This window comes from Gadus morhua, chromosome 16 (assembly GCF_902167405.1).
Source record: "Gadus morhua chromosome 16, gadMor3.0, whole genome shotgun sequence".
Classification (NCBI taxonomy): domain Eukaryota; kingdom Metazoa; phylum Chordata; class Actinopteri; order Gadiformes; family Gadidae; genus Gadus; species Gadus morhua.
In genome coordinates, this window is record NC_044063.1 from 32,654,956 (window position 1) to 32,678,788 (window position 23,833).

The 23,833-nt window shown below is 43.8% G+C and overlaps 1 protein-coding gene across 3 annotated transcripts; it reads left to right on the forward strand.

Moving 5' to 3' along the window:
• The first annotated feature begins 570 nt into the window (after positions 1-570).
• lmln (leishmanolysin-like (metallopeptidase M8 family)) lies at positions 571-18,724 on the forward strand. Of its 3 annotated transcripts, none has more exons than XM_030381645.1 (17): positions 571-1,009; positions 1,966-2,069; positions 2,234-2,264; positions 2,344-2,426; positions 2,907-3,024; positions 4,664-4,842; positions 8,026-8,131; positions 8,325-8,419; positions 8,522-8,639; positions 9,602-9,709; positions 10,115-10,302; positions 11,196-11,328; positions 11,443-11,590; positions 15,090-15,220; positions 16,919-17,123; positions 17,346-17,466; positions 17,713-18,724. In XM_030381645.1, the coding sequence occupies exons 1-16, from the start codon at positions 881-883 to the stop codon at positions 17,444-17,446; spliced, it is 1,977 nt and encodes a 658-aa protein (XP_030237505.1). In that variant the 5' UTR covers positions 571-880; the 3' UTR covers positions 17,447-17,466; positions 17,713-18,724. The 3 variants fall into 3 exon arrangements, with proteins under 3 accessions (XP_030237505.1, XP_030237504.1, XP_030237503.1); XM_030381644.1 differs by having other exon boundaries at positions 4,667-4,842; positions 11,431-11,590; XM_030381643.1 differs by having other exon boundaries at positions 572-1,009; positions 11,431-11,590.
• The last annotated feature ends 5,109 nt before the right edge of the window (positions 18,725-23,833 follow it).

Sequence of the window (23,833 nt, forward strand, 5' to 3'; positions counted from 1 at the left end):
AGTCTGTTGCACTAATTTTGACATGTTGAATGTTACTCAGACTGAGAGTTATTTCAGAGTTGTGTTTAATGTCATACTCACCTGTTTGGAAGGGGGATGTAATGATGAGTGCTAACAAAGGAGCTGACACTAGGTGGAGCTCTTACATCAACAGATGCTGGATTGACTGTATGTTGTACGGCAGAGTGAAAGTAGACTGAAAGAGTTGTATATTAAAAACAGCTAGCTGAAGCTAGCACAAGTTATATTAATGATGTTTTATTTATAGAAGAATAAGAACATTACATCAACGTCTACAAAGATCGCCACGACTGTGAAAATAAACGGGGGACGTCATGAACCCTGGTTCGTCATTTAAAATAATAAAAAATATTAGCCTCATCTGTTTTTTACATGTAGAAACGCCACTGACGTTATTCTACATTCTACAATGTGGGTTTTACGCCACTCTGTCCGTAGGTAGCGCCCACATTTAGCCCACTCCTCGATCTGCGGAGGCGGAGTCAGACGTTCAGACGTAACGTTGAGCCTCTGCGTGCTGCAGCCAGGTTAGCAAGGGGCAGTGCTCTGGCCTTCTGTTCCGGGCCAACAGGGGGCAGCGTTCTGGTCCTCCGATGAAGAAGAAGACAGCAGACCGTAGCGCCAGTCCGTAGAATTAAGCATTTAATTCAACCACCTTCTTAATATATTTGTTCTTCTTCTTATTGCAACAATACATCCACAGCTGTATTGAAACGTTTCCATTCGCGGGGGAGGATCGTAATAATACCCCTTATATCTCTTATTCCGTCGAGGAGTGACGTGATATTTCCACTCAGCAGCCGATGCATGGAGCGACCGCCAGCGGACCGATGAGAGAGCAGCTGGTCGGGGAGCGAGGATGTGCCCTCGGCCCTCGGCCCGGGTCGGGGTCCTGGCTTTGGATAGGGCTTGGGTCCTGTCTCTGGTTCTAGTCGGGTCCCTGCTAGTCCAGGGAGCTTTCGGCCACCACGTCCCGGCTCCTAGCGAGGTACAGAAGAGTACTACTAGTATACTGGGCAGTGTGCACTACTACTAGTATAATGGGCAGTGAGCACTACTACTAGTATATTGGGCAGTGAGCAGTACTGCTAGTATACTGGGCAGTGAGCAATACTACTAGTATACTGGGCACTTGGGCAGTATACTGCAGGGTCGTTTCTAGGTATCTGAAGCGTCCGGGGCTTAGTCCGACAAATTTTGTATGCTTTAGTAGTACTTGACTTTTTACTTTCTTTCTCTGCATTTGCCTTCCTTCATTCCATGTTGCTATCTAACTGTTTCATGCTCCATTCTTTGGGCTTTTGTCCTTTGAGCATAAGTGGGTAACTTGGTCTGACTTGGGCGAACCGGTCAATGACTTCACCATGATCTAAGAATTACGGACAAATAATAGGACATAGTGAAATCTAGAGCTTGTGCTTTCAACTAACCTGTTGTAGACACTGAGGTAAACAAGGGGCGTTCAAGGACAGTCGGAAAGTAGTTTAATTTTTTTTACAAAAAAGTGAGATTCGGGGCTAATTAAATAAGATTCGGGCTTTAGCCCCGAATGAAACAGCCTAGTAACGGCACTGGTATCTAGTGGGGCTAGGTGCTTGTATTGGCTTGCATTGACTCCTTCTATGAGGTATTACACATCGAGTACCAGCTCAGTGAGGTGTTTACTCTAGTTGAGCACAGGTTGGGAAGGGGAGGGGATGAAGCCGTGATTTGGGCTAACTTTCTATTCCGGTACTGTGAGGATGACTGCAGGCAAGATAAATCGGATCTAAAACGGCTTTTAAACATATACCCTACATGGCATCTCTACTGTCACCTCGGATGAATATGTAACTCTATTTACCTTCACACGGCAACAGGAGGATGTGTGTAACCTAGCAACAGAGCGGTGGTGTGTAGTCTAGCAACAAATTGTGTAAATCCCCCCACCCCGCCCTCTTCCAGGTGGTCCTCCAGGTGAACCTGAGGTCAGACCGCCTGACAAAGAGGAGCTCTCCTGAAGACCTTCGTCTGAAGATGAAGATCATCTACGACTCCAGTGTCGACCAGTGAGTTTGCACTGTTTCAATCATGTCGACCAAGCCAACTGGCTGCTTGACTTGTAATTTGGCTTTTAATCCATCAACATTCTCTCTCTCTCTCTCTCTCTCTCTCTCTCTCTCTCTCTCTCTCTCTCTCTCTCTCTCTCTCTCTCTCTCTCTCTCTCTCTCAGACTAACAGCTGATAAACGGAGGCTTGTGAAGGTGAGCTGACTGAAAACAGAGCACCAATCAAGATTTGTTAGCGTGCATGTGTATTCATATTCTACCTGTTTGCTCCCAGGACAAGCTGTTTCCTCAGGCCATTGAGTACCTTCAGAAGGTCTTCAGTGTCCGACACCGTGTGGGACTGCTGCTGCTAAGCAGGTACCACTCCAAGGTTCTTCCCTTCCCGTTCCTCCCTCCCAATGCCCCACTTCCTGTCTCTCACATTTACATTTAGTGGTACAGCAAACACCTTTACTAAGTCTTACAAGTGAGGCTGACCATCAAAACGAAGCAGCTAATAATGTAATGGGTCCATAAGTTATATAATGTTAATAATAATAATACATTTAATTTAGAGGCGCCTTTCAAGACACCCAAGGTCACCTTACAGAGCATATAGTCATCATAAATCGTTTAAAAAAAACAAGACATTGTGGAAAAAATAAATAAATAAACATAATAAATAAAAAAACAATAAAAAAAAAACAAGACAAAACAAACAAACAATCAAAACAGTGATCAGTTAGACGTTGTGTGCGAGTTTGAACAGGTGAGTTTTGAGTTGTGACTAATGACTGAATGAATGACTGAATTGTGTTAAATGACTACAAGAGTTTTAATTAGTTCCTATGTCTCCAGGCAGTGTGCTAGTGGACGCTACCTGAGGAAGAGGGGCGACCCTCATCGCTACTGCCAGGGGGCGTGTGCAGAGCAGACCCGCTGTGGACCCGTCATCGTCCCACAGCACCACTTGCAGGTCAGCAGCTGGTACTGCATAACGCCTGTCACTACACCTGTGGGTTCAGCAGACCTCACCTGTACCTGCACAGCTATTCACACTAATACCAGTTTTAGGTGTGTAGAGGGTATTAGGGCCCTATGAATTCCGAGATAACGAAAACGCGGACGGAATCACGGAATCGGACAATAAAAACGGAATCTACTGATAATTTTTTTTTTTATTAAGCAGGAAAGTATTAAAAGTAACAAAGTTACAATTTAAAACGGGCCTGTCTTAGTAAAATAACTGATTTCCAGCAGGTTCCTGTTCTTCAGCACATATAACATGCAACAGGGACAAGGCACATCACACGTCACATTTACAATATGCAGCGGAATGCAGCGGAATTCGCCATTATTTTGGTGAAATTCAGTTTCGAGGGAAAAGGGAAACAACACAGGTTACATTAACGTCACTGAATGTTTAGCAGTCACTCCCACAACAATGTTAAAAAATCCCCGGTCCACCACGCAAACAATAGGTCCCGCTCCTAACAAGAAGCCGAAGAAGAAGTTGAAGCGCCCGTAATTCGGTTCTAACCCCAAATTCAAAGCCGAACAATATCCAAAACACTTCTATCACTCAGGTGATCAGCTGTTTTGTAGAATATGTCAACATACTATCGATTGGAAACGCAAAGATACGTGCGATGACCACTTGAAGTCCAAAATCCATATAAAAAACAATGAACGCTGTAGCCAGGGCACGCCCCTTCAAACCACAATTGAGGTTTATAAAAAAATAATTTATAAGCACTTTAATATTTATGTCATGTTTTTATTTGAAGCACTAAAAACAGAGCAATGTTGTGATGTTTTAATAAATGTAGTCTTCTATCTGATTACATTTTATTCGTTGGCACTTATTTGACACTCGTTCTGATGATTTTAAGTGTAAAAACGGAATTCATGAAAATTAAAACGGTAAAAACAAAATTTGGAAAAAAATTAAACGGTATTTGGAAAAAAATAAAACGGATTTCATAGGGCCCTAGGGTATTAATACTATAGTATTGTAGTGTTGATACTAGTACTGTGTAGCATCAGTGTTAAGGGTGTACAGGGTATTAATTTCAAGATTCAAGATGGTTTTATTGTCATATGCACAACAATTACAGAGCAGTCGCTGGCAATGAAATTCTTTAGTCTTGGGCTCCTCCAACAGTGCAATAAAAGAGAAAGTAAAAGTATATGAGAAACACAAGTAGGAAAGCTGAGACTTAAATAATAAAAAATAAATATAATAATGATAATAATAAAAAGTAAGTGTATAATACTATAGTATTGTAGTGTTGATAATAGCACTGTGTTGTAGCAGTGTAAATTGTTTACAGGATATTAATACTATAGTATTGTAGTGTTGATACTAGTACCATGTAGCATCAGTGTTAAGTTTGTACAGGGTATTAATTTCACGATTCAAGATGGTTTTATTGCACAACAATTACAGAGCAGTCGCTGACAGGGTATTAATACTGTAGTATTGTAGTGTTGATACTAGTACTATGTAGCAGCAGTGTTAAGTGTCTACAGAGTATTGATACTATAATATTGTTGTGTTGCAGCATTGTGAGGTGTGTAAAGTTTATTAATACTGAAGTATTGTTTCGTTGCAGCAGTGTAAGGTTTGCAGTGAGTCAGGGACGTCCTGTGGCCCCCAGGGGCCCCCAGACGGCGTAGGTGTGGAGCACTCCGACTTCATCCTCTACGTCAGCGGAGTGATGACAGAACGCTGTGGTCAGGAGAACATCATAGCCTATGCAGCTTACTGCCAGCTGGAGAACACGCTAGACCGGTACTAATACTATACGTTACTATACTATACTAATACTAACACTAATTTACACAGAACACAGCCAGCTGGAGGCAATGCTAGACTGGTACTATACTATCGTACTAATACTATACGATACTAACACTACACTATACTAATACTATACTCGTACTACACTATACTAATACTATGCAGAACACAGCCAACTGGAGGCCACGTTAGACCAAAACAATGGTCTAGCGTGATAGCGTAATAATAATGAAATACTACACTACACTAATACTATGCTATACTAACACTATAGATACTAATAATATACAGAACACAGCCAGCTGGAGAACACGCTAGACTGGTACCAACACTACTCTATTCTATACCAATACGATTATACTAATACTATACTTTACATTTTACTAACACTATACTAATACTATGCAGAGCACAGCCAGCTGGAGGCCAAGCAAGACTGGTACTAATGCTATACCATACTAATACTATACTAAAACTACACTATACTATTACTACACTATACTATACTAATGCTCCACTTATACTTAACTAACATTATAATAATTCGATACTATAATTATACTATGCAGAACACAGCAAGCTGGAGGCCACGCTAGAACGAAACTAATACCAGACTATCCTATACTACACTAATACTATGCTATGCTATACTAATCCTGAACTATACTAATTCTATACTATACTTATACTATACAGAGCACAGCCAGCCGGCGGCCACTAGGGTTGTGCCGATTGACGATGTCATCGTCCCGATGGAGTCACCATCGCAGGGATTGCTCTGTAAATTAAATTGAGAATATAACTAATGCATATGAATGCTATTTTAAATACGGCAGCCTATGCCAGAGACGTGACGTGTTAGTCTCCCGCGGCCTGATCGCATTTCCCGAGCCAGACTACACAGTGCCATGTCGCCAAACTATGCGGCTGGAGAAAATGTACAGCGAAGCAGCAGCCTTCCTCCATGAGATCCTCTCCTTAGCGGAGAAAGTTGCCTTCACCACCAATGCTTGGACAGCGTTGAGTACGTAATCGTACGTGACTCTGACCATTCATTTTTTTCTGACTGGGTTGCGCAGAGTGCGATCCTGCAGACCCGCTCAATACCAGGAAAGCAAACTGCGGAAACACGAATTTTAGTTTCCAAAAAAAAAAAAAAAAACGTTTTTGAGTGTATGTTAAATTAAATGGTTTTATATCTTAAACAAATTCCGTTGCAAAGAGGAGGCAGGCATCATCAATATCTTAATTTAAAAAATGTTATTGGGCCGACGCCGACACAATTTGCATATTGCAAATTGACATCAGACATTGTATACGTTCACAAACCTGATTTATGCTCTGTGATATTTTGTTTATCATAATTTCTATTAACTTCTGCGTGGCGCACACGCAAGTGATCATGAAGATTGGTCGCCCATCTTTTGCATGGATCACACATGAGCTTGCACACAACACCATTGTTTCAAATCTTCTTAAGTGGAAGCTACTTTTTTTTTTTTCTTGCGTGCAAAAGCCTGGATGAGTAATTAGTTAGGTTAGTAAAATAACCCAATTATAGTTTTTAAGTAAAAAAAATATTGTGTAAATAGATTGTAAAAAGTGCTAAACTCCCCCACCTTACGATGAAGACATCATTGTCTTGATGTTTTACTGTAGACATCGTCAACTGCCAATTTAGGGGACATCATCCAACCCTAGAGGCCACTCTAGACCAATGCTATACTAACCATACTAATACCATCATATTAACCATACTAATACTATACTAATGCCTCTTTTCCACCGACAGTACCAGCTCAACTTGCCACGACTTGGCATGGCACGACTTAGTTTGGTTTCAGGCACGTCGTGTTTCCATCTAGAATAGTACCTCTTCAACATGGGCGGGTCGCAAAGCACGCGTGTAATGCCGAAAATGGAATCCCCATATGAAATCGCACCCCCTCTCGGCGCGAACGCGCTTTCGCTTATTTTGTCTGTGCTTTCTAGGGTCACATCAAGCATAAATGTATGAATTGTTAACGATTACGGATTTTAGTGCCCTCGTAGTATTTTATTATCTTGAATGCGACAGCTTGCATATCGCTTTCTGTGACAAGTTGCTCATTTTGTGATGATATGATATAAACACTGCTATAAACTATAAACCCTCTTTTCGTCAGAAGAAGAAATCGTACATATCTCTTTCTGTGATAAGTTTAACATCTTATGACGATATGTTATAAACACTACTATAACGCGGAGAGGGGCTGCGGTTTCAGACAGGGATTCCATTTTCGGCACAACATCTGGTGTCGGGTTTCAGGCTCGGACATCACGCTCGTCCAGTTGTGTCACTCTCTGGCCAATCAGTGGCCAGCAGCCTGTTTACGTCACACAAAAGTATCGGATCAATTCTCTTGGAACCTCGACGGAGGTGAGACTAAAAAAGTACCAGGTACCAGGTACCACATTTTGGCGATGGAAACGCAAAAAAAGGCAGGCTGAGTCGAGGCGAGTTGAGCTGGTTCTGTCGGTTGAAAAGGGGCATAATACTATGCAGAGCACAGCCAGCTGGAGACCACGCTAGACCGGTACTATACTATGCTAATAGTATACTATACAATATTTTGTCAGTGTTGTCGGCTGTCGTCTGTGCGTGTGGCTGTGAAGCTCCGGCTGGGCAGTGGTTGATTTTGATGTTCATGCCTGAGAGAAAGTTATGCTTCTTTTATTAGAACTCCACAATGTGTGGGGCATTTCATAAACAACATCCCTCATTATATAGGCTACATGGGCTACCTACTAAACCTTTCAAAGTTGCAGTGGGTCGTAACCATGGGGATAACTCCTTCCTAGACCCCAAAACCCATTCTCTCAAATCTTTCGCATTCAGGCTGGATAACATGCACTTTAATTAAAGAGCCAAGAGAAGGGGTTTTCATTGTCGAAAGATATGGCTTGTTGCTTGTTGAGTGGCATAGGTAGGTCATCCCTACTGCCAACCAATACAAATATGCAAAATAGATATACATTTGTTCTGGAAAACATTTGGTGAAGCCGGGAGTGATTCCAAAGTGAGTTTTTGTAGTATCTGTGACCTGCTCTGTTGCAGGCCGGTCTTCGTCAAAGGGTCCCGGGCCATATTTTTACCTGTGGGATAAATGTTTAAAGAATGTTGTCTCCCTCTAGGCCGGTGGCTGGCTACGCCAACCTGTGTCCCTCTATGATCTCCTCCGAGCCCCAGGAGTTTGAGGGCATGTTGGCCACCGTCAAACATGAGGTCATCCATGCACTGGTCAGTCCCTTCCCTGCTCCTCCCTCTCCTCACCTCCTCCTACTGTACAGCAGTGAGCTGTGGATCTTCCTCCTCCTCCTATTACATACTGTATAGCATTGAGCAGTGACTCTGTCCTACTACTCCATACTGTACATTAGTGCCAGCCTTTTCTATCCATCTTGTGAGCATTGATTCTGCTGTTGTCCTCTAGGGGTTCTCAGCGGGTCTGTTTGCGTTCTTCCACGATGACAAGGGAACTCCCCTGACGCCGCGCTACGCTAGTGGGCTGCCAGCCTTCAACGAGAGGTCAGAGGTCACCCCCACACACTGCTTCTCTCTCTTATATTTACTTCTATCTGTCTTTTCTATCCATCTTGTAACCAGTACATTGTTAACCTCTCTCCTCAGCCTGGGTTTGTACCAGTGGAGCGAGGCAGTGGTCCGCTCTGTTTCTCGCCTCTGGGACGTCAGAGGAGGTCTCATGATCAGACACCAGGTCCATCTATTGGTCACGCCCCGTGTTGTGGTGAGAGGGAGGGGTTTGTTTGTGCGAATGTTAACATACTCATGAGTGTGTGCGTGTATTAAAACAAATATCTTAATATAAATTTTGTTTATCATAAGGATCCCCATCGATTGACACCTTGATGAACAGTCAAGGTGTCATTCTCGTCCTCCTGGGCTCCAATACTTGTAAGACTGTTATCCAATAACGGTTCATTTAATATATCAAATTGACAGCAATGATCCAATAACAGGCAATGATTTAGCATCATCAAAATGTAACTAACACAAACCAAGGACAAAAATACATTCTAGAAAACAAACAATGAATAAAAAAAGGGGAAAGGTAGGATATCTACAATTAGTGTATGTTTTTGAAGCTTTGATTCCAGCTTTTTTTTTCTTTCCTTTTGCGTGGTAATATGTCTTCAACACAGTAATCTATGAAATCTTTTCCCTATTACTGAAATATGATCTTTATTTAAGGGAAGCAGGAGTAAAACTCTTTGGCAGTCCGTCAGCCAGCGTGAGAAGGCTCCACGCTGCTCTGAACGTCTGATGTCAAAGGGTTTCCTAGGGGGGAGATGGGTGTGGATGTGGAGCTCTGTTTGGGCCGAGGTTCGAGTGAGGGTTATGGTTCTCTCCTTTCTGTTCGTTTTGACGTTTGCCTCCAAAAGAGGGTTAGGTTTCCTGGACACTTATAAAATAACGCCATGGCGTGTGTGAAGCATTTAATATACAACAATACCCCTCATCAGCTGCAACATGGGGTCAATTAAACGTTAAAACATAGCTTTCTTTTTGTAGAACTAATTTGGCCCTGTAGACCATTGCATCACTTTACAGCTGTGTGTGTGTGTGTGTGTGTGTGTGTGTGTGTGTGTGTGTGTGTGTGTGTGTGTGTGTGTGTGTGTGTGTGTGTGTGTGTGTGTGTGTGTGTGTGTGTGTGTGTGTGTGTGTGTGTGTGTTTGCGTGCGTGCGCAGGAGGAGGCCCGGAGACACTTCAACTGTCCTGTCCTGGAGGGCATGGAGCTAGAGAACCAGGGAGGAGCGGGAACCCAGCTCAACCACTGGGAGAAACGACTCCTGGAGGTCAGTCTGTCTTTTAAGTTAAGTTATCCTTTGGATAACTATCCGTGAGGACGTAGGAGTGTGCTGCACAAAAACTCCCCCTGTCCACATTTTTGCCTACCGGTCAGGATTTGAACTGGCCACCCTCTGGTTGCCGGTCCAACTCCTTAACCAGTAGGCCACGGATGCCCTGCTGGGCCATGGATGCCCTCCTATGGACTGTGTCTGCTGACCCCTCACTGTTCACGCAACAGGTGTCAGTGGTCAGAACTACAGACAGATGTCTCTTCTGCTTTGGAGGACGTTGGTTCAGGTTATTAGAGATGGTTAAGTTTGCTTAGGTAAGTTAATGAGCACGTTGTTCTAGTTAAGGTAGCAGAACTCTAGGAACAGTGAAACAGTGTAAGTGTGTTTCCTTGGCGACAGAACGAGGCGATGACGGGTTCCCACACTCAGAACCGGGTGTTTTCCCGCTTGACGCTGGCGCTCATGGAGGACACAGGCTGGTACCATGCCGACTACAGCCACGCCCAGCGCCTCGATTGGGGGCGGGGTCTCGGCTGTGACTTCGTCATGAAGAGCTGCAAGTTCTGGATGGACAAACAGAAGCAGAGGTCAGGGGTCACTTCAACACAGCAGGACCTGCTGTTTCCCGTATTGCGGCTCCTTTACCAAGGGATTTTGAATATCTTGATTTGTGAATTATAAACTAGTGGATATCGTAATGCAAAACAATGTTGTCCTTGTCAAGACTAGCAGGAGCGGTTGAACTATACAGCCCCCCCAGAGGGAGGGTACTATAGGCTGTATCTGCCGCATTGCTTGCTGTGTCTACTTTTCTTAATATTCCTGGACCTTTTATTACTATTGTTAAACATTATTTGTGGCAATATCAAAAGCATTGTAAACCGTTCTTGTTTACACAGGGCCTATGATACTACAAACATGTTATGACACATTACAACACTCTATAACATGCTACGGAAACATGCTACAGTACTCTACAACACGCTACAGTACGCTACAACATGCTACTGTCCTCATTAACACTCTACCGTATGCTACAGTCCTCTTTAAATCTCCCGTAGTCTACAATAAGCTACAGTACACTACTTTACAACACGCTACAGCACTCTACAACATGCTACAGTACTCTGCTACAGTACAACACTCTACAGTACTCTACAACACGCTACAGTACAACACTCTACAGTACGCTACAGTACTCTGCAACACGCTACAGTACGCTACAACACTCTACAGTACTCTTTAACAATCTACAGTACGCTACAACATGCTACAATACTCTACAACACGCTACAGTTCTCTACAACAAGCTACTGTACTCTGCAACATGCTGCAGTATGCTACAACACACTAACAGTCCCCTTTAACACTCTACAGTACGCTACAACACGCTACAGTACCCTACAACACGCTACAGTACTCCTCAACACGCTACAGTACTCCAAAACACGATACAGTGTGTGTGTGTGTGTGTGTGCAGGCGGGTTCCTGCGACTCCATTCTGTGACACGGTGAGGTCGTCTCCCCTCCGGCTCAGCTGCAGACAGGACCAGCAGGCGGTGGCGGTCTGCAACCTGCAGACACACACACACACACTGCCCTCCGAATATCAGGTACGCACGCACGCACGCACGCACGCACGCACGCACGCACGCACGCACGCACTATCCCAAGAGCACCAGGTACATACTTACTCAGCTCAAGGTGTGCGTCAGTACTTTGATCAGATCGAGGGCGTGGCTGCGGAGGAGCTCCCGTATTACGGGGGCGCTGTGGAGATTGCTGACTACTGCCCCTTCAGCCAGGAGTTCAGCTGGCACCTCAGCGGAGAATACCAGAGAAACTCCTACTGCAGGGTACCAGAGAACCAGCCAGGTACTAGTACTACATACTACCAGGAATACTCACTTCTTACTAGTACTACATACTACCAGTGCTCCATACTACTGGGAATAGACGCTATTTACTAGTGCTACTACCCTGGGGTGGGTTGCACCAACTGGGCGTAAGCCTGGTCTTAACTACGCCTGGTCGTAACTTGGCGTTCTAAGTCCAACCTAACTGTTACGCCGGTTGCACCAACTGGGCTTAGCGTTCTTTTCACTAAGACCAGGCGTAAATCCTACGCCTGGTCAGGGGCAGGCGTAGAGTTGAAATTCCAGGCTGTTTCTATAGCAATTACTATATTTACTATATTACTATCCAATCCAATGCAGCACTACCACCATCTGCTCATTGCGCTTCGCTAAACGGGGCATTTCAAAACACAGCCGGCGATATGATCAGTGTTCACAGATCGACCGCCTGTCGGGAAGATATCGCTGGCCGATTAGTCCGTTCTCAACTTATAATCAGTTGTGAATGTTGTTTTAACTATGTTTATATGTTTTATATAGGCCGACACATTCAACAAATCTCTCCTACAGTCTCAAAACAACTAAATTTAGCTCCTTGTCATTTGATGATGTTCAATGCATTGCTTCTGTCCAAAAGAACCATTCCCGTCTAAATGCCTGCTCGTTGTGAACCAGACATTACAAATACATATTTTAATTATATTCGTTTGCAGTGTTGTACTGTTTTTACAGGCATTAACACAATGGATGAATGACAATGAATGAACGAATGAATTATTTATTTCGGTGTCCAACAGCATGTCAAGTAAAATAGTAAACAGCTGTTGTCACGAGGTATCCTAGCAACGCGTGATATGTGCATTCCATGGAACATTCACATGGCCGCGCATGGCTAAGACCGGGCGTAGTTAAGACCAGGCGTAAATCCCGTTGGTGCAACCGGCATTAGTTCCATTCTAACGCCAGGTCTTAACTAAGACCTACTTAGCAGTTACGACCAGGCTTAGTTACGCCCAGTTGGTGCAACCGGCCCCTGGTCCCTTTAAGCTGCAGTTCAGTTGCACCACGTCTACGTCTCTGAGCACTCTGCATCCCGAGTCTGACATCAGCGGAAGGCATGCTTAGGGAGGGTTTTATTGGAACTGCTGCAGATTATCTAGCCTTTATGGTGCTGGTTCAGTGGAGCCTGCTAAATTTGTTCGTACCACTACCCACCCAATCAGAGATGCACACGAATGGAGCAGCAACAGGGAGACTAGAGTGGTCATAGATACACACGAACAGAGCCGGAACTGGGAGACTTGACTGGTCAGAGATGCACACAAACAGAGCAGCAACTGGGAGACCAGACCAGAGAGTGGTCAGAGTGAATCAAGCCATTCAGTTAATTAATAGCCTTGTATACGTTCATTCTAGTACAGAGACAATTCCAAACCAGTAACTCTCATAAGTTCTGAGACCTCGGCAGTAGTTAAAAGGCAATATGAGTGGCCACTATGAGTTAAGGACGAAGAAACAACCTTCCAGCACTAGATCAACAGAATCCTCTTATTCACTGACAACCAATGTAACTCTTTAAGGATTGAATAGGGATGGGCATGAGGAATCGATTACTCGAGTACTCCTCGTTACAAATGAACTCGGTTGGTGGACAGGCAAATTCGAGTTTGCATATACACACACAAACAAAGTTTTCTGAAGCAAATGTATCAATTTTCTGTCGGCGCCACTAACGAATGACGTGGGCACAAAGAAAATTAAATGCATCCATTTCCATGGCGCGTTCCGTGCCGTGTGCAGGCACGCCAGAATTCAAAAAGTTAAGAGATTGCGGTTAAAGCAAAGCGCAGCGAAGAATTGAAATACTTTAAAGAAATAGGAGATCATAAGGTGAAATGTAAAATATGCCAAGCGAAATCGAGCTACCAGAAAGTACTATGCGGCAACATATGCTCCTGAAACACAACGGTGAGTTCGGGAAAGCAGACCCGCAGCAACTGTGAAAGTGAAAGTGTATCGGCTATTTTCACCGCCGCAAGACGCAGCTGTAATCCCGGGCGTGTAGAGAAGATCACAACGCTGAGTATTTACATAGTCCATTTGCTGCCGTTTTATTTGCAGCTTTAAGCATTTATTTGCAATGGTTAGGCTACTTGTTTCGTTTTTTTTAAAACTGTTACAGGCCTTGGTTCGACGTGATTTAAATTGTGAGACGCATATTTATTTTTGTAAGGAAAATGTGTTTTGAACGTTTGCAAAAATAAATAATGAATACTCTGATAACTCTGACTGTTTTGATGGAGAATAAGCATTACATGTTTGGTTGGTAATATTGCCGTTCATCATCAGGCCTATTCCTGCTGCAGATGCGTTGCATTCTAAAAATAGATTTGATTTAATGAGTACTCAATTGATCCTCGGCTGGCGGCCGAGTGTGAAGCGGCTGGGATGAGGATCAGCACCGCTAAATCTGAGGCCATGACTCTTAGCAGGAAACCGATGGATTGCTTACTCCGGGTAGGAAATGAGTCCTTAGCCCAAGTGAAGGAGTTCAAGTAGCTCGGGGTCTTGTTCGCGAGTGAGGGTACTATGGAGCGTGAGATTGGCCGGAGAATCGGAGCAGCGGGGGCGGTATTGCGTTCGCTTTACCGCACCGTTGTAACGAAAAGTATCGATGTATCGATCTACCGGTCGATCTTCGTTCCTATCCTCACCTATGGTCATGAGGGCTGGGTGATGACCGAAAGGACGAAATCGCGGGTACAAGCGGCCGAGATGAGTTTTCTCAGAAGGGTGGCTGGCGTCTCCCTTAGGGATAGGGTGAGAAGCTCAGCCATCCGTGAGGAACTCGGATTAGAGCCGCTGCTCCTTTAATTAGAAAGGAGTCAGCTGAGGTGGTTCGGGCATCTGGCAAGGATGCCCACTGGGCGCCTTCCTTGGGAGGTGTTTCAGGCACGTCCAGTGGGGAGGAGACCTCAGGGAAGACCCAGGACTAGGTGGAGAGATTATATCTCAACACTGGCCTGGGAACGCCTCGGGATCCCCCCGTCAGAGTTGGTCAATGTGGCCCGGGAAAGGGAGGTCTGGGGCCCCCTGCTTCAGCTGTTCCCCCGCGACCCGACCCCGGATAAGCGGACGAAAATGAGATGAGATGATATTGATCCTCGAGGAATTCCTTCGATCACTCGAGTTTGGAATTTACTACTCGTGCCCATCCCTAGGATTGAATGATCTTGGAGGCTGAACTCTTATGAGGGATCATGCGTCTATGATATAACTCCATTATTTCAATAATATATTGCGAATGATGCGCATCAGAGAAGATTTAAGGGAAGCGGTTGTTCGCTATGCCGACTGAAAGATAAGTAGGTATTGACCCCAATGAATGATGGGAAAATAGGGTTTAGTTTGGAAGTCCAGAGGCCTTCCTTTATTCCTTGATTGATCCCTTGATTTGAATTGCTGTTGAAAGTGCCCAGTTGTGTAAGGTCTGTTGACCAGTGTGATGGTGTCTGCAGAGTGGTGGAGGAACTATGCAGTTGAGCACTACGGTCCAGACTCGGTGTGTGTGTACCAGCGGTCCGCCTTCAGCATGGAGCAGTGTGACAAGAAGATGACCTACCCTGACTGGGGGTCAGGCTGCTACAAGGTACATGCACACCCGCACGCGAGCACACTATTCAACTCAACTACTTAACACACATATTAATTATGAATAAAGAAAAAAAGATTGAAGGCTCTGTCGTTTCTGTTTTAATAATCGTATGGTTGATTGGACTAAAAGACGTATAAGCCAGGAGGTCAAAAACACCAGATTCCAAAACTTTGAACCCGCCCAACTTAAGGATGATAACTTGTCTTTATGCTGAACATTCACTCGGCTACAGTCATTGACACCAGGTCATTAAGTCGTTGGTTTGGCAGCATTTGGTTAAGAAGTGTTTTGGCTTTGTTAGAATGAAAGGCCTACATTGAAGCTGTAACCGAGCTCGACTCGGACCGTGCGGATCTGAACTCCGGACTTCTTCCAAACAGCACTTGCGTGATATTATAGGGACACTGATATTAAAGGGTTGTATTTTTTAATGGTCTTGCATCATTCCATTTTTTCCCCTTGAGACGGGAGAGATCCGTATCTACCTCTAACACTTTCTGCTTTAAATGATGTAAAATTAAGATTTTTGCGTCATTTGTAGTAGGAAGTGAAGGGGGAGGGGGCTCTAAAAAACTACAAGCACATAACAGATCACTGCCCGTGGGTGGGACTTAGGGGTGTATGGTATAAACGGTAGAGAGTACACCGGTGTGAATTTGCACTACGGTATGGATTTTGACGTGACCGTGTGACCTGTAGATCACACGAACGCTAAAGAAGCAATGATGTAGTACCAGAGAAGCAGTCGTTTATTCATAATATCATCCGGTGCACACAGCTTTTGGCCGTGTTCTATACGATACTCTAGAACACTCCCGGAGCTCCGGCGGGAGACCTGGAGCTCTATATCTAAATGTTATAATATAAAGAAAAAAGGATATATAATAATAATATAATACAATATTATATTCTATAGATACCTATATAAATATTATATTATTTAGATATAGCGCTCCGGGAGTCCGCAAATGGCAACAATCACTTCTCCATGCTGCAGTTCCCTCTGGACTGCAGGGAGTGAACGCTGATTGGCTGTTATGTTACCTCCCTCAGGGAGTGAACGCTGATTGGCTACTATATTGGCCGGTGAAATTGTCCTTTAAGAATGTTGCAGCTTCCGTAGCATTTCAATTGGCGTGGAGTCGCTAAGACCGGAGCAGGAGAGGCGCAGATTATTTTTAAATAACGTTTATTAACTTAAAACAACTACATTATCCCTGATGCCCACGGTAACGTTCACGTTTTACTATTCATGATTCATGAATCATGGTAAAATAAAAAGTATCCCTCCTGCTTCCGCCAGCTCTTTCTCAAAGAAACCCTATCCTGATTACCTGTGTAGGTAGGAAGTGTGGGCAGACCCAATCTGTGCCCGGCCGTGACACAGACAGAATCAGGCCCCAACATAATCATTCCATGCAAGATGAATCACGCAACACAGAACAAAAAGATTGTACATTTCCCCAACTAAGGATACAATTAAGAGTAGATTGCACTCTAGAGTTCATCTAGTTTACCTAGATAGAACGTGCAGATTTGAAAATCAATGCATATATTGAGGGTTTTTTTTGGTTGACTACAGCACTATTTGAAAGGAACACATCCATGTGCGGAAATCCTTCAGGTGCGCTGCTGAAAAGCGGTTGTTTATCTCAACAAATTGTGTGTGTGTGTGTGTGTGTGTGTGTGTAGGTGGTGTGTTCGCACCAGGGTCTGGCTGTGTACGTGGAGGAGCGCTCGTTCCCATGCGTGCGTCCTGGTCAGCTGATCAGTGTGAGTGTGCGTCTGAGCGGCTGGGTCTATAACGGCATGCTGGTCTGTCCCTCCTGCGCCGACCACTGTGACCTCTGCCCTGAGCAGGCGGTGCCCTTCAACGCAACCCGAAGCACTGCTATAGGTCAGTCTGTCCTCCCCACGCCGTCAATCACATTTCAGTCAACCAGGAACAGACATTCTCAGAGCATTCCACTCCCTTAATGCTGGCTGATGGCTATGGCATTTCTAGCTAACTTCACTCAAAAACACCTTTAAATATGTCATCAAAAAGTATTATTTTCTGCAATTACAAAATACTGTATGTAGAGAGATGTTTTCAGAGTGAAAACCTGCTGTGTTCCAGACCCGTGTTCCGCAAGTCCTGGTCTGGTTCTCACTGTCCGGCTGCTGCTGGTCAGCCTGCTTGGCAGCCGGATCTGTGTTGACGCTCTGCAACACAGCTGATGGAGAGCTCCTCCTCTAGGGTACCGTCTGCCTCTCTCTGTCTCTCTCTGTCTCTGTGCTCCCTGCTCTCTCTTTTTATGCACAATTTAAAGTTGTACATTTTAAAGTGGAAAAGCCAGATCTCGAAAAGATCCCAAAATAATGAAGTAACGATTTTTTACACTGGATAAAAGGCACCTACATTAGCAATTTTATTTTTTTATAATGTGGTTCAATATGCGAGAACTTTTGATAGAAACTCACCTCTCTCTCTCTTTCCTTCTCAGCTGACCATAGTACCAGGTTGTCATGGTCCCCAGGCAGGGTTTTTCATCCCTCCATCACGAATCCTCAGGGAAAATCCCCACAATCCTTTTCTGCTCAGATCTCAACAGATAAAGGCACTGTTCCAAAACGGACAGTAAATGTTGGAACACACACAGATGCAGCGACCAGTGACCAGCCGAAGCTGTCTTAGCCTTTGGGACAATGCTAACGCTAGGTGCCAATCCCAGGACATGAAACAGTAGGCTGATGATGGCGATGCTGACTCACTGTGTCATAAAGTGAGAAGGCAACTCCATCCTGATTCTTAGTGACTACCGCTAGCCATGCTAATGCTAAGTTGGCTAATGCTAACTAAACTGACTCCTATGGTGCTTTTAACTTTAAAGTTTATTCAATAGTTTAGCTGCGGTTTATCAACATTTTAAGCACTGTTTTCTGAATCGTTTTTTGTACATATGAAAGGGTGTGAATGTGATGTGGGACTGGTGGGCCAGTGTCCAGTGTGCGAAATACCCAGTGTGTATCAGGCTGGGGGGGGGGGGGATTTAGTTTCCAAATCCTTTTTAGCTCTAACATTTTGTGATCTCACAGCTGGCTATGGGCATGGCCCTTATAGCTTTTTAGAATACAAACTTATTGAATAATGAACTTAGTTTTATTTTTTACATGTTTCCATGTAAGCAATTATCTCCAAACAATATTTGGTTTTGATTAACAGAAATATCTTAATTTTACAACATATTCATGAAAACCACAGCGATATAGTCTGAGTTGAGTTTATGGACACGATTGTAAATCACCTGTTGAAGTTGCTTTATGTCATGATGCACCTCTATCAGACTAAAGCACACGAGAAGCTTTAACAGGATGGTAAAACCAACGTAACTGTACAGTAAAATGTGAAAAGATAAACCCTAACTTCAGCCATTCCTAGTGTATAATTGCTGGTGGGGGTGTGCACTCATAACCGTTTAGGAAAAATAAGCAAACGAAAACCGTAAGGAAAAAAACGCCGCGCCATTGTTTCAATGGGAACCGCGGCGGTCCATACTTTCAACATATTTATAATTCGAAATTCGTCCCAGCCTTTATACCACGGATACTCTAGGGTCTATACAGCATATAACCGCTTTTTCTGATTACAGTTTAATGTAACTAAGCTGACAACATCCTAATTTGCACCGCAACTGCAAATTAACCGCACGGAGATAACCATGGCAACCGGTCACAATGCTTCATGGGGAATCCCTGCGGTGTAGAACAAACCAATAGAGTGGCGAAGTCACGCCCCTTCCGGTAGAGCTCATGGGACCTATGAGATCGAAAAATATGAATGGGTGTCAATGGAGAGAAAATAATTATTTTCTGGTCCCAGTCTTTATATGCCCTGGATTACACATATGTTGTTTGTGGATTTAAAGGATAATTTTTCATGCAAAGAGTTTGACCGTTTATTGTGCAATTGTTCAGATAAAGGCTGTAGAGAAAACACAACGAGAAAGACTACACGGCTCGTATGTGACGTCACGCTCCCTGCGACTGGCGTGGAGAAGACCGACAATCTTCCCATCGGCCTAACTGAAACTCTGCACGTGCCCCGACTTATAGTGGTTTTCACCTCTTTCGATGCTTTTATCCTCCCCATGGAAAAAGCGGTGAAGTGGGGCAGAGAGATCGCCATCTCTGTGCCGAGTTCCAAGTGCGGGTGTGGTGACGTATATCATATGCGTCGAGAGCAGCAAAGAGCTGTATTTCACAAAGCGGCCTCACATAAAACCTAAAATTATCAAACTTCTTCACGAAATTTTTTAGTTTTCTTTGCATGAAAAATTATCATTTAAATCCACAAACAGCATATGTGTAATCCAGGGCATATAAAGAATGGGACCAGAAAATAATTATTTTCTCTCCATTGACACCCATTCATATTTTTCGATCTCATAGGTCCCATGAGCTCTACCGGAAGAGGCGTGACTTCGCCACTCTATTCCGTGCGGCCGGATTGAGACCCGAGGGAATTGATTTACAAAACCTTGCGCATTAGATTTACACATCAAGGTGTTGTTTCTACAATGTACTTTTTCTTGACTCTTCTTGCTGTTTTTATTTGATGACACTTATGCCAATTTATGACATTTATTGGTGTGAATGCTGCTAGCATTCACAGCTTTGAAATCCTACGTATTTATTTTTATTATTCCGCCACTTTTTTGTCGTGCAACTCCTTCGCCATACTTCAACGTAGAAACTTAATTCAAACATTAAAACGTTCAGCTCCATTAGGAATCGCGTGCTATTATTTTTCTTATTGATATTCTTCATAATTCCCGAGATATTCAACTTTATTCACCGAAAATTGCCCCATTCACTCCCATTCAAAATTCAAAAAACGCTGATTCACCCTTCATCCGATTCAACACTTCCAACATTCAAACGTTCATAACTTGGTCAAATTTAAACCGTTTACCATCATTCAAAGAATTAAACAGATCTACACATTTGTATCTTCAATAATCTTCAAACAGAATTTCGATATCATTTATAGTTTTTTCAGATTCACAGTTTTAGTTTTATTCCGGATTCGTTTTCAGTTGCTCTCACTCTAACCGTTTGCCATGGCAACAGCTCGTTGACCAATCAGTGGTCTCCAACAGTCGATATTCAAATGAGGCTGATTCATCCTTGACTCGATTCAACCCTTCCAACATTCAAACCTTCATAACTTGGTCAAATTTCAACCGTTTACCATCATTCAAAGAATTAAACAGATTTACACATTTGTCTCTTCAATAATATTCAAACATAATTTCGATATCATTTATAGTTTTTTGAAATTCACAGTTTTAGTTTTATTCCGGATTCGTTAACCGTTTTCCACAGCTGTTGCTCGTTGACTATCAGTGGCGAGCGCACCACTCTGGAATCTGGTTAAAGCCAGTGTGGTGGAGGGTATTGTAGTCTTTGTCATGGACTACAACAATGGACGTTAGCAGTGACGTTAGAGTTGACGTTAGCGCGGACGTTAGCGCTGACGTTAGCTCCGACGTAGGTGTTGACGTTAGCGTTGACGTTAGCGTTAGCGCAGACGTTAGCATTAGCGCTAAAGTTAGCATTGACGGTACCATTAGCGCTGACGTTAGCGTTGACGTTAGCATTAGCACTGAAGTTAGCATTAGCGCTGAAGTTAGCATTAGCGCTGAAGTTAGCATTAGCGCTGAGTTAGCATTGACGTTACCGTTAGAGCTGACGTTACCGTTATCCCTGACGTTAGCATTAGCGCTGAATTAGCATTGCCGTTATTATTAGCGCTAACGTTGGAGTTGACGTTATCCCTGACGGTAGCATTAGCACTGAAGTTAGCGTTGACGTTAGCGTTAGCATTAGCGCTGAATTAGCATTGACGTTAGCGTTAGCGCTAAAGTTAGGATTGACGTCACCATAAGCGCTGACGTTAGCGTTGACGTTAGCGTTAGCGCTGACATTTGAGTTGACCTTAGCGTTAGCGCTGATGTTAGCATTCAAACATTAAAAAGTTCAGCTGCATTAGTTCCATCTTGCTATTATATTTCCTAGATTCAGCGTCTTCATTCTACAGGCTTCATTCTACCTTCAAAATGTTCAGCAGATTTCCTAGATTCAGCATCTTCATTCTACAGGCTTCATTCTACCTTCAAAATGTTCAGCAGATTTCCTAGATTCAGCGTCTTCATTCTACAGGCTTCATTCTACCTTCAAAATGTTCAGCAGATTTCCTAGATTCAGGGTATTGATTCAACATTCAGCTTCAGCAGTAGAGCGGAGCATTTCCGCGTCAGCAGACTTTAGCAGTATGACTTCAAAACCATTCAACTCATTCATAGTTCATTCTACAGACTTCATTCTACCTTCAAAATGTTCAGCAGATTTCCTAGATTCAGGGTATTGATTCAACATTCAGCTTCAGCAGTAGAGCGGAGCATTTCAGCGTCAGCAGACTTTAGCAGTATGACTTCAAAACCATTCAACTCATTCATAGTTCATTCTACAGACTTCATTCTACCTTCAAAATGTTCAGCAGATTTCCTGGATTCAGCGTCTTCATTCTACAGGCTTCATTCTACCTTCAAAATGTTCAGCAGATTTCCTAGATTCAGGGTATTGATTCAACATGCAGCTTCAGCAGTAGAGCGGAGCATTTCAGCGTCAGCAGACTTTAGCAGTATGACTTCAAAACCATTCAACTCATTCATAGTTCATTCTACAGACTTCATTCTACCTTCAAAATGTTCATCAGATTTCCTAGATTCAGCGTCTTCATACTACAGGCTTCATTCTACCTTCAAAATGTTCAGCAGATTTCCTAGATTCAGGGTATTGATTCAACATGCAGCTTCAGTAGTAGAGCGGAGCATTTCAGCGTCAGCAGACTTTAGCATTCAACTCATTCATAGTTCATTATACAGACTTCATTCTACCTTCAAAATGTTCCTCAGACTTCCTAGATTCAGCGTCTTCATTCTACAGGCTTCATCCTACCTTCAAAATGTTCAGCAGATTTCATAGATTCAGGGTATTGATTCAACATGCAGCTTCAGCAGTAGAGCGGAGCATTTCAGCGTCAGCAGACTTTAGCAGTATGACTTCAAAACCATTCAACTCATTCATAGTTCATTCTACAGACTTCATTCTACATTCAAACTGTTCAGCAGATGTCCTAGATTCATTGCAACGATTCTTCAACGTGCAGCTTCAGCAGTAGAGCGGAGCATTTCAGCGTTAGCATTCACACCGCAATACCTTCAGGGATTGCAATTCTAGTTATTATTTATTCTTCTTCTGCCCGTCTTTATCGATTTAGCAGTTTAGGCATTCAGGGGTTCTCAAGTTTCAATCGGGGGGTCTCAAGTTTCAATCAGGGGGTCTTCAATTTGGGGCTCGCCCCCCCGTATTCGCACACTGCCAGTGCCCCTGTTTAATTTATTGAAATGTCTGTTATGTATGTCCTTATGAAATTGTTTTATTTCAGAAACCATTTTTTTTTAATAAAAAAATGCTGTCTCTTGACATTCATGTTGATTACTTGTTTTAACCTTGACTTTTTAACATGTTAAACAACCAAATAAATAATTTAAATCTACCGCAAGTAAATCTAACTTTCCCTGAAGTAAAATAAGTTTCTGCCCCTTAGCCCTATACAACCACTGCCCAGGCCTTAGTGTATGGGTCTTCCCCCTAGCCCTATGTAACCACTAAGCCTTAGTTTAAGGGTCTGTCCCTTAGCCCTATATAACCACTACCCAGGCCTTAGTGTATGGGTCTGTCCCTTAGCCCTATTTAACACTAAGCCTTAGTATATGGGTCTACTCCTTAGCCCTATGTAACCACTAAGCCTTAGTGTATGGGTCTGCCCCTTAGCCCTATATTACAACTACCCAAGCCTATTTGTATGGGTCAGTCCCTCAGCCCTATATAACCACTAAAAAGGCCTTAGTGTAGGGAGGGACCAACATATTTTCTCTACTCTAAAGATTCTAGTCGGTTGGACTGAATGGCCATTCGGGGTAATTTATGACTCGAAGCGACTTAACGTAAGTCCATTTGTCAGAAGAAAGAGAAACAACAAGATAGTGCTGTAGGTACAGTAAGGATGTTCATAGAACCAAGTGCTAAGCACTAACAATCACCAGGTTAATGCATTGCCCGCATACAACAAAGGTAGCTAGGGTAAGATAGTAGATAAGTACCATTTTTAAGTGCCAGGCCGTACAACATATAAGTCTGTAAGAGGGGATGGTTTTAGGGGGGTCAGGGAGGAGGAGGGTCGTTTGGGGGTCAGGGAGGAGGGTCGTTTGGGGGTCAGGGAGGAGGAGGGTCGTTTGGGGGTCAGGGAGGAGGAGGGTCGTTTGGGGGTAAGGGAGGAGGGTCGTTTGGGGGTCAGGGAGGAGGGTCGTTTGGGGGTCAGGGAGGAGGGTCGTTTGGGGGTCAGGGAGGAGGGTCGTTTGGGGGTCAGGGAGGAGGAGGGTCGTTTGGGGGTCAGGGAGGAGGGTCGTTTGGGGGTCAGGGAGGAGGGTCGTTTGGGGGTCAGGGAGGAGGAGGGTCGTTTGGGGGTCAGGGAGGAGGGTCGTTTGGGGGTCAGGGAGG

What these genes read in the sequence shown, in the direction of transcription:
- lmln (XM_030381643.1), top strand. Translation starts at nt 881, where the DNA reads ATGTGCCCTCGGCCCTCGGCCCGGGTCGGGGTCCTGGCTTTGGATAGG. An exon ending in TACGACTCCAGTGTCGACCA is followed by an intron (nt 2,070 to 2,233) that starts GTGAGTTTGCAC and finishes TCTCTCTCTCAG; the next exon opens with ACTAACAGCTGATAAACGGA. An exon ending in GGGAGAAACGACTCCTGGAG is followed by an intron (nt 9,710 to 10,114) that starts GTCAGTCTGTCT and finishes CCTTGGCGACAG; the next exon opens with AACGAGGCGATGACGGGTTC.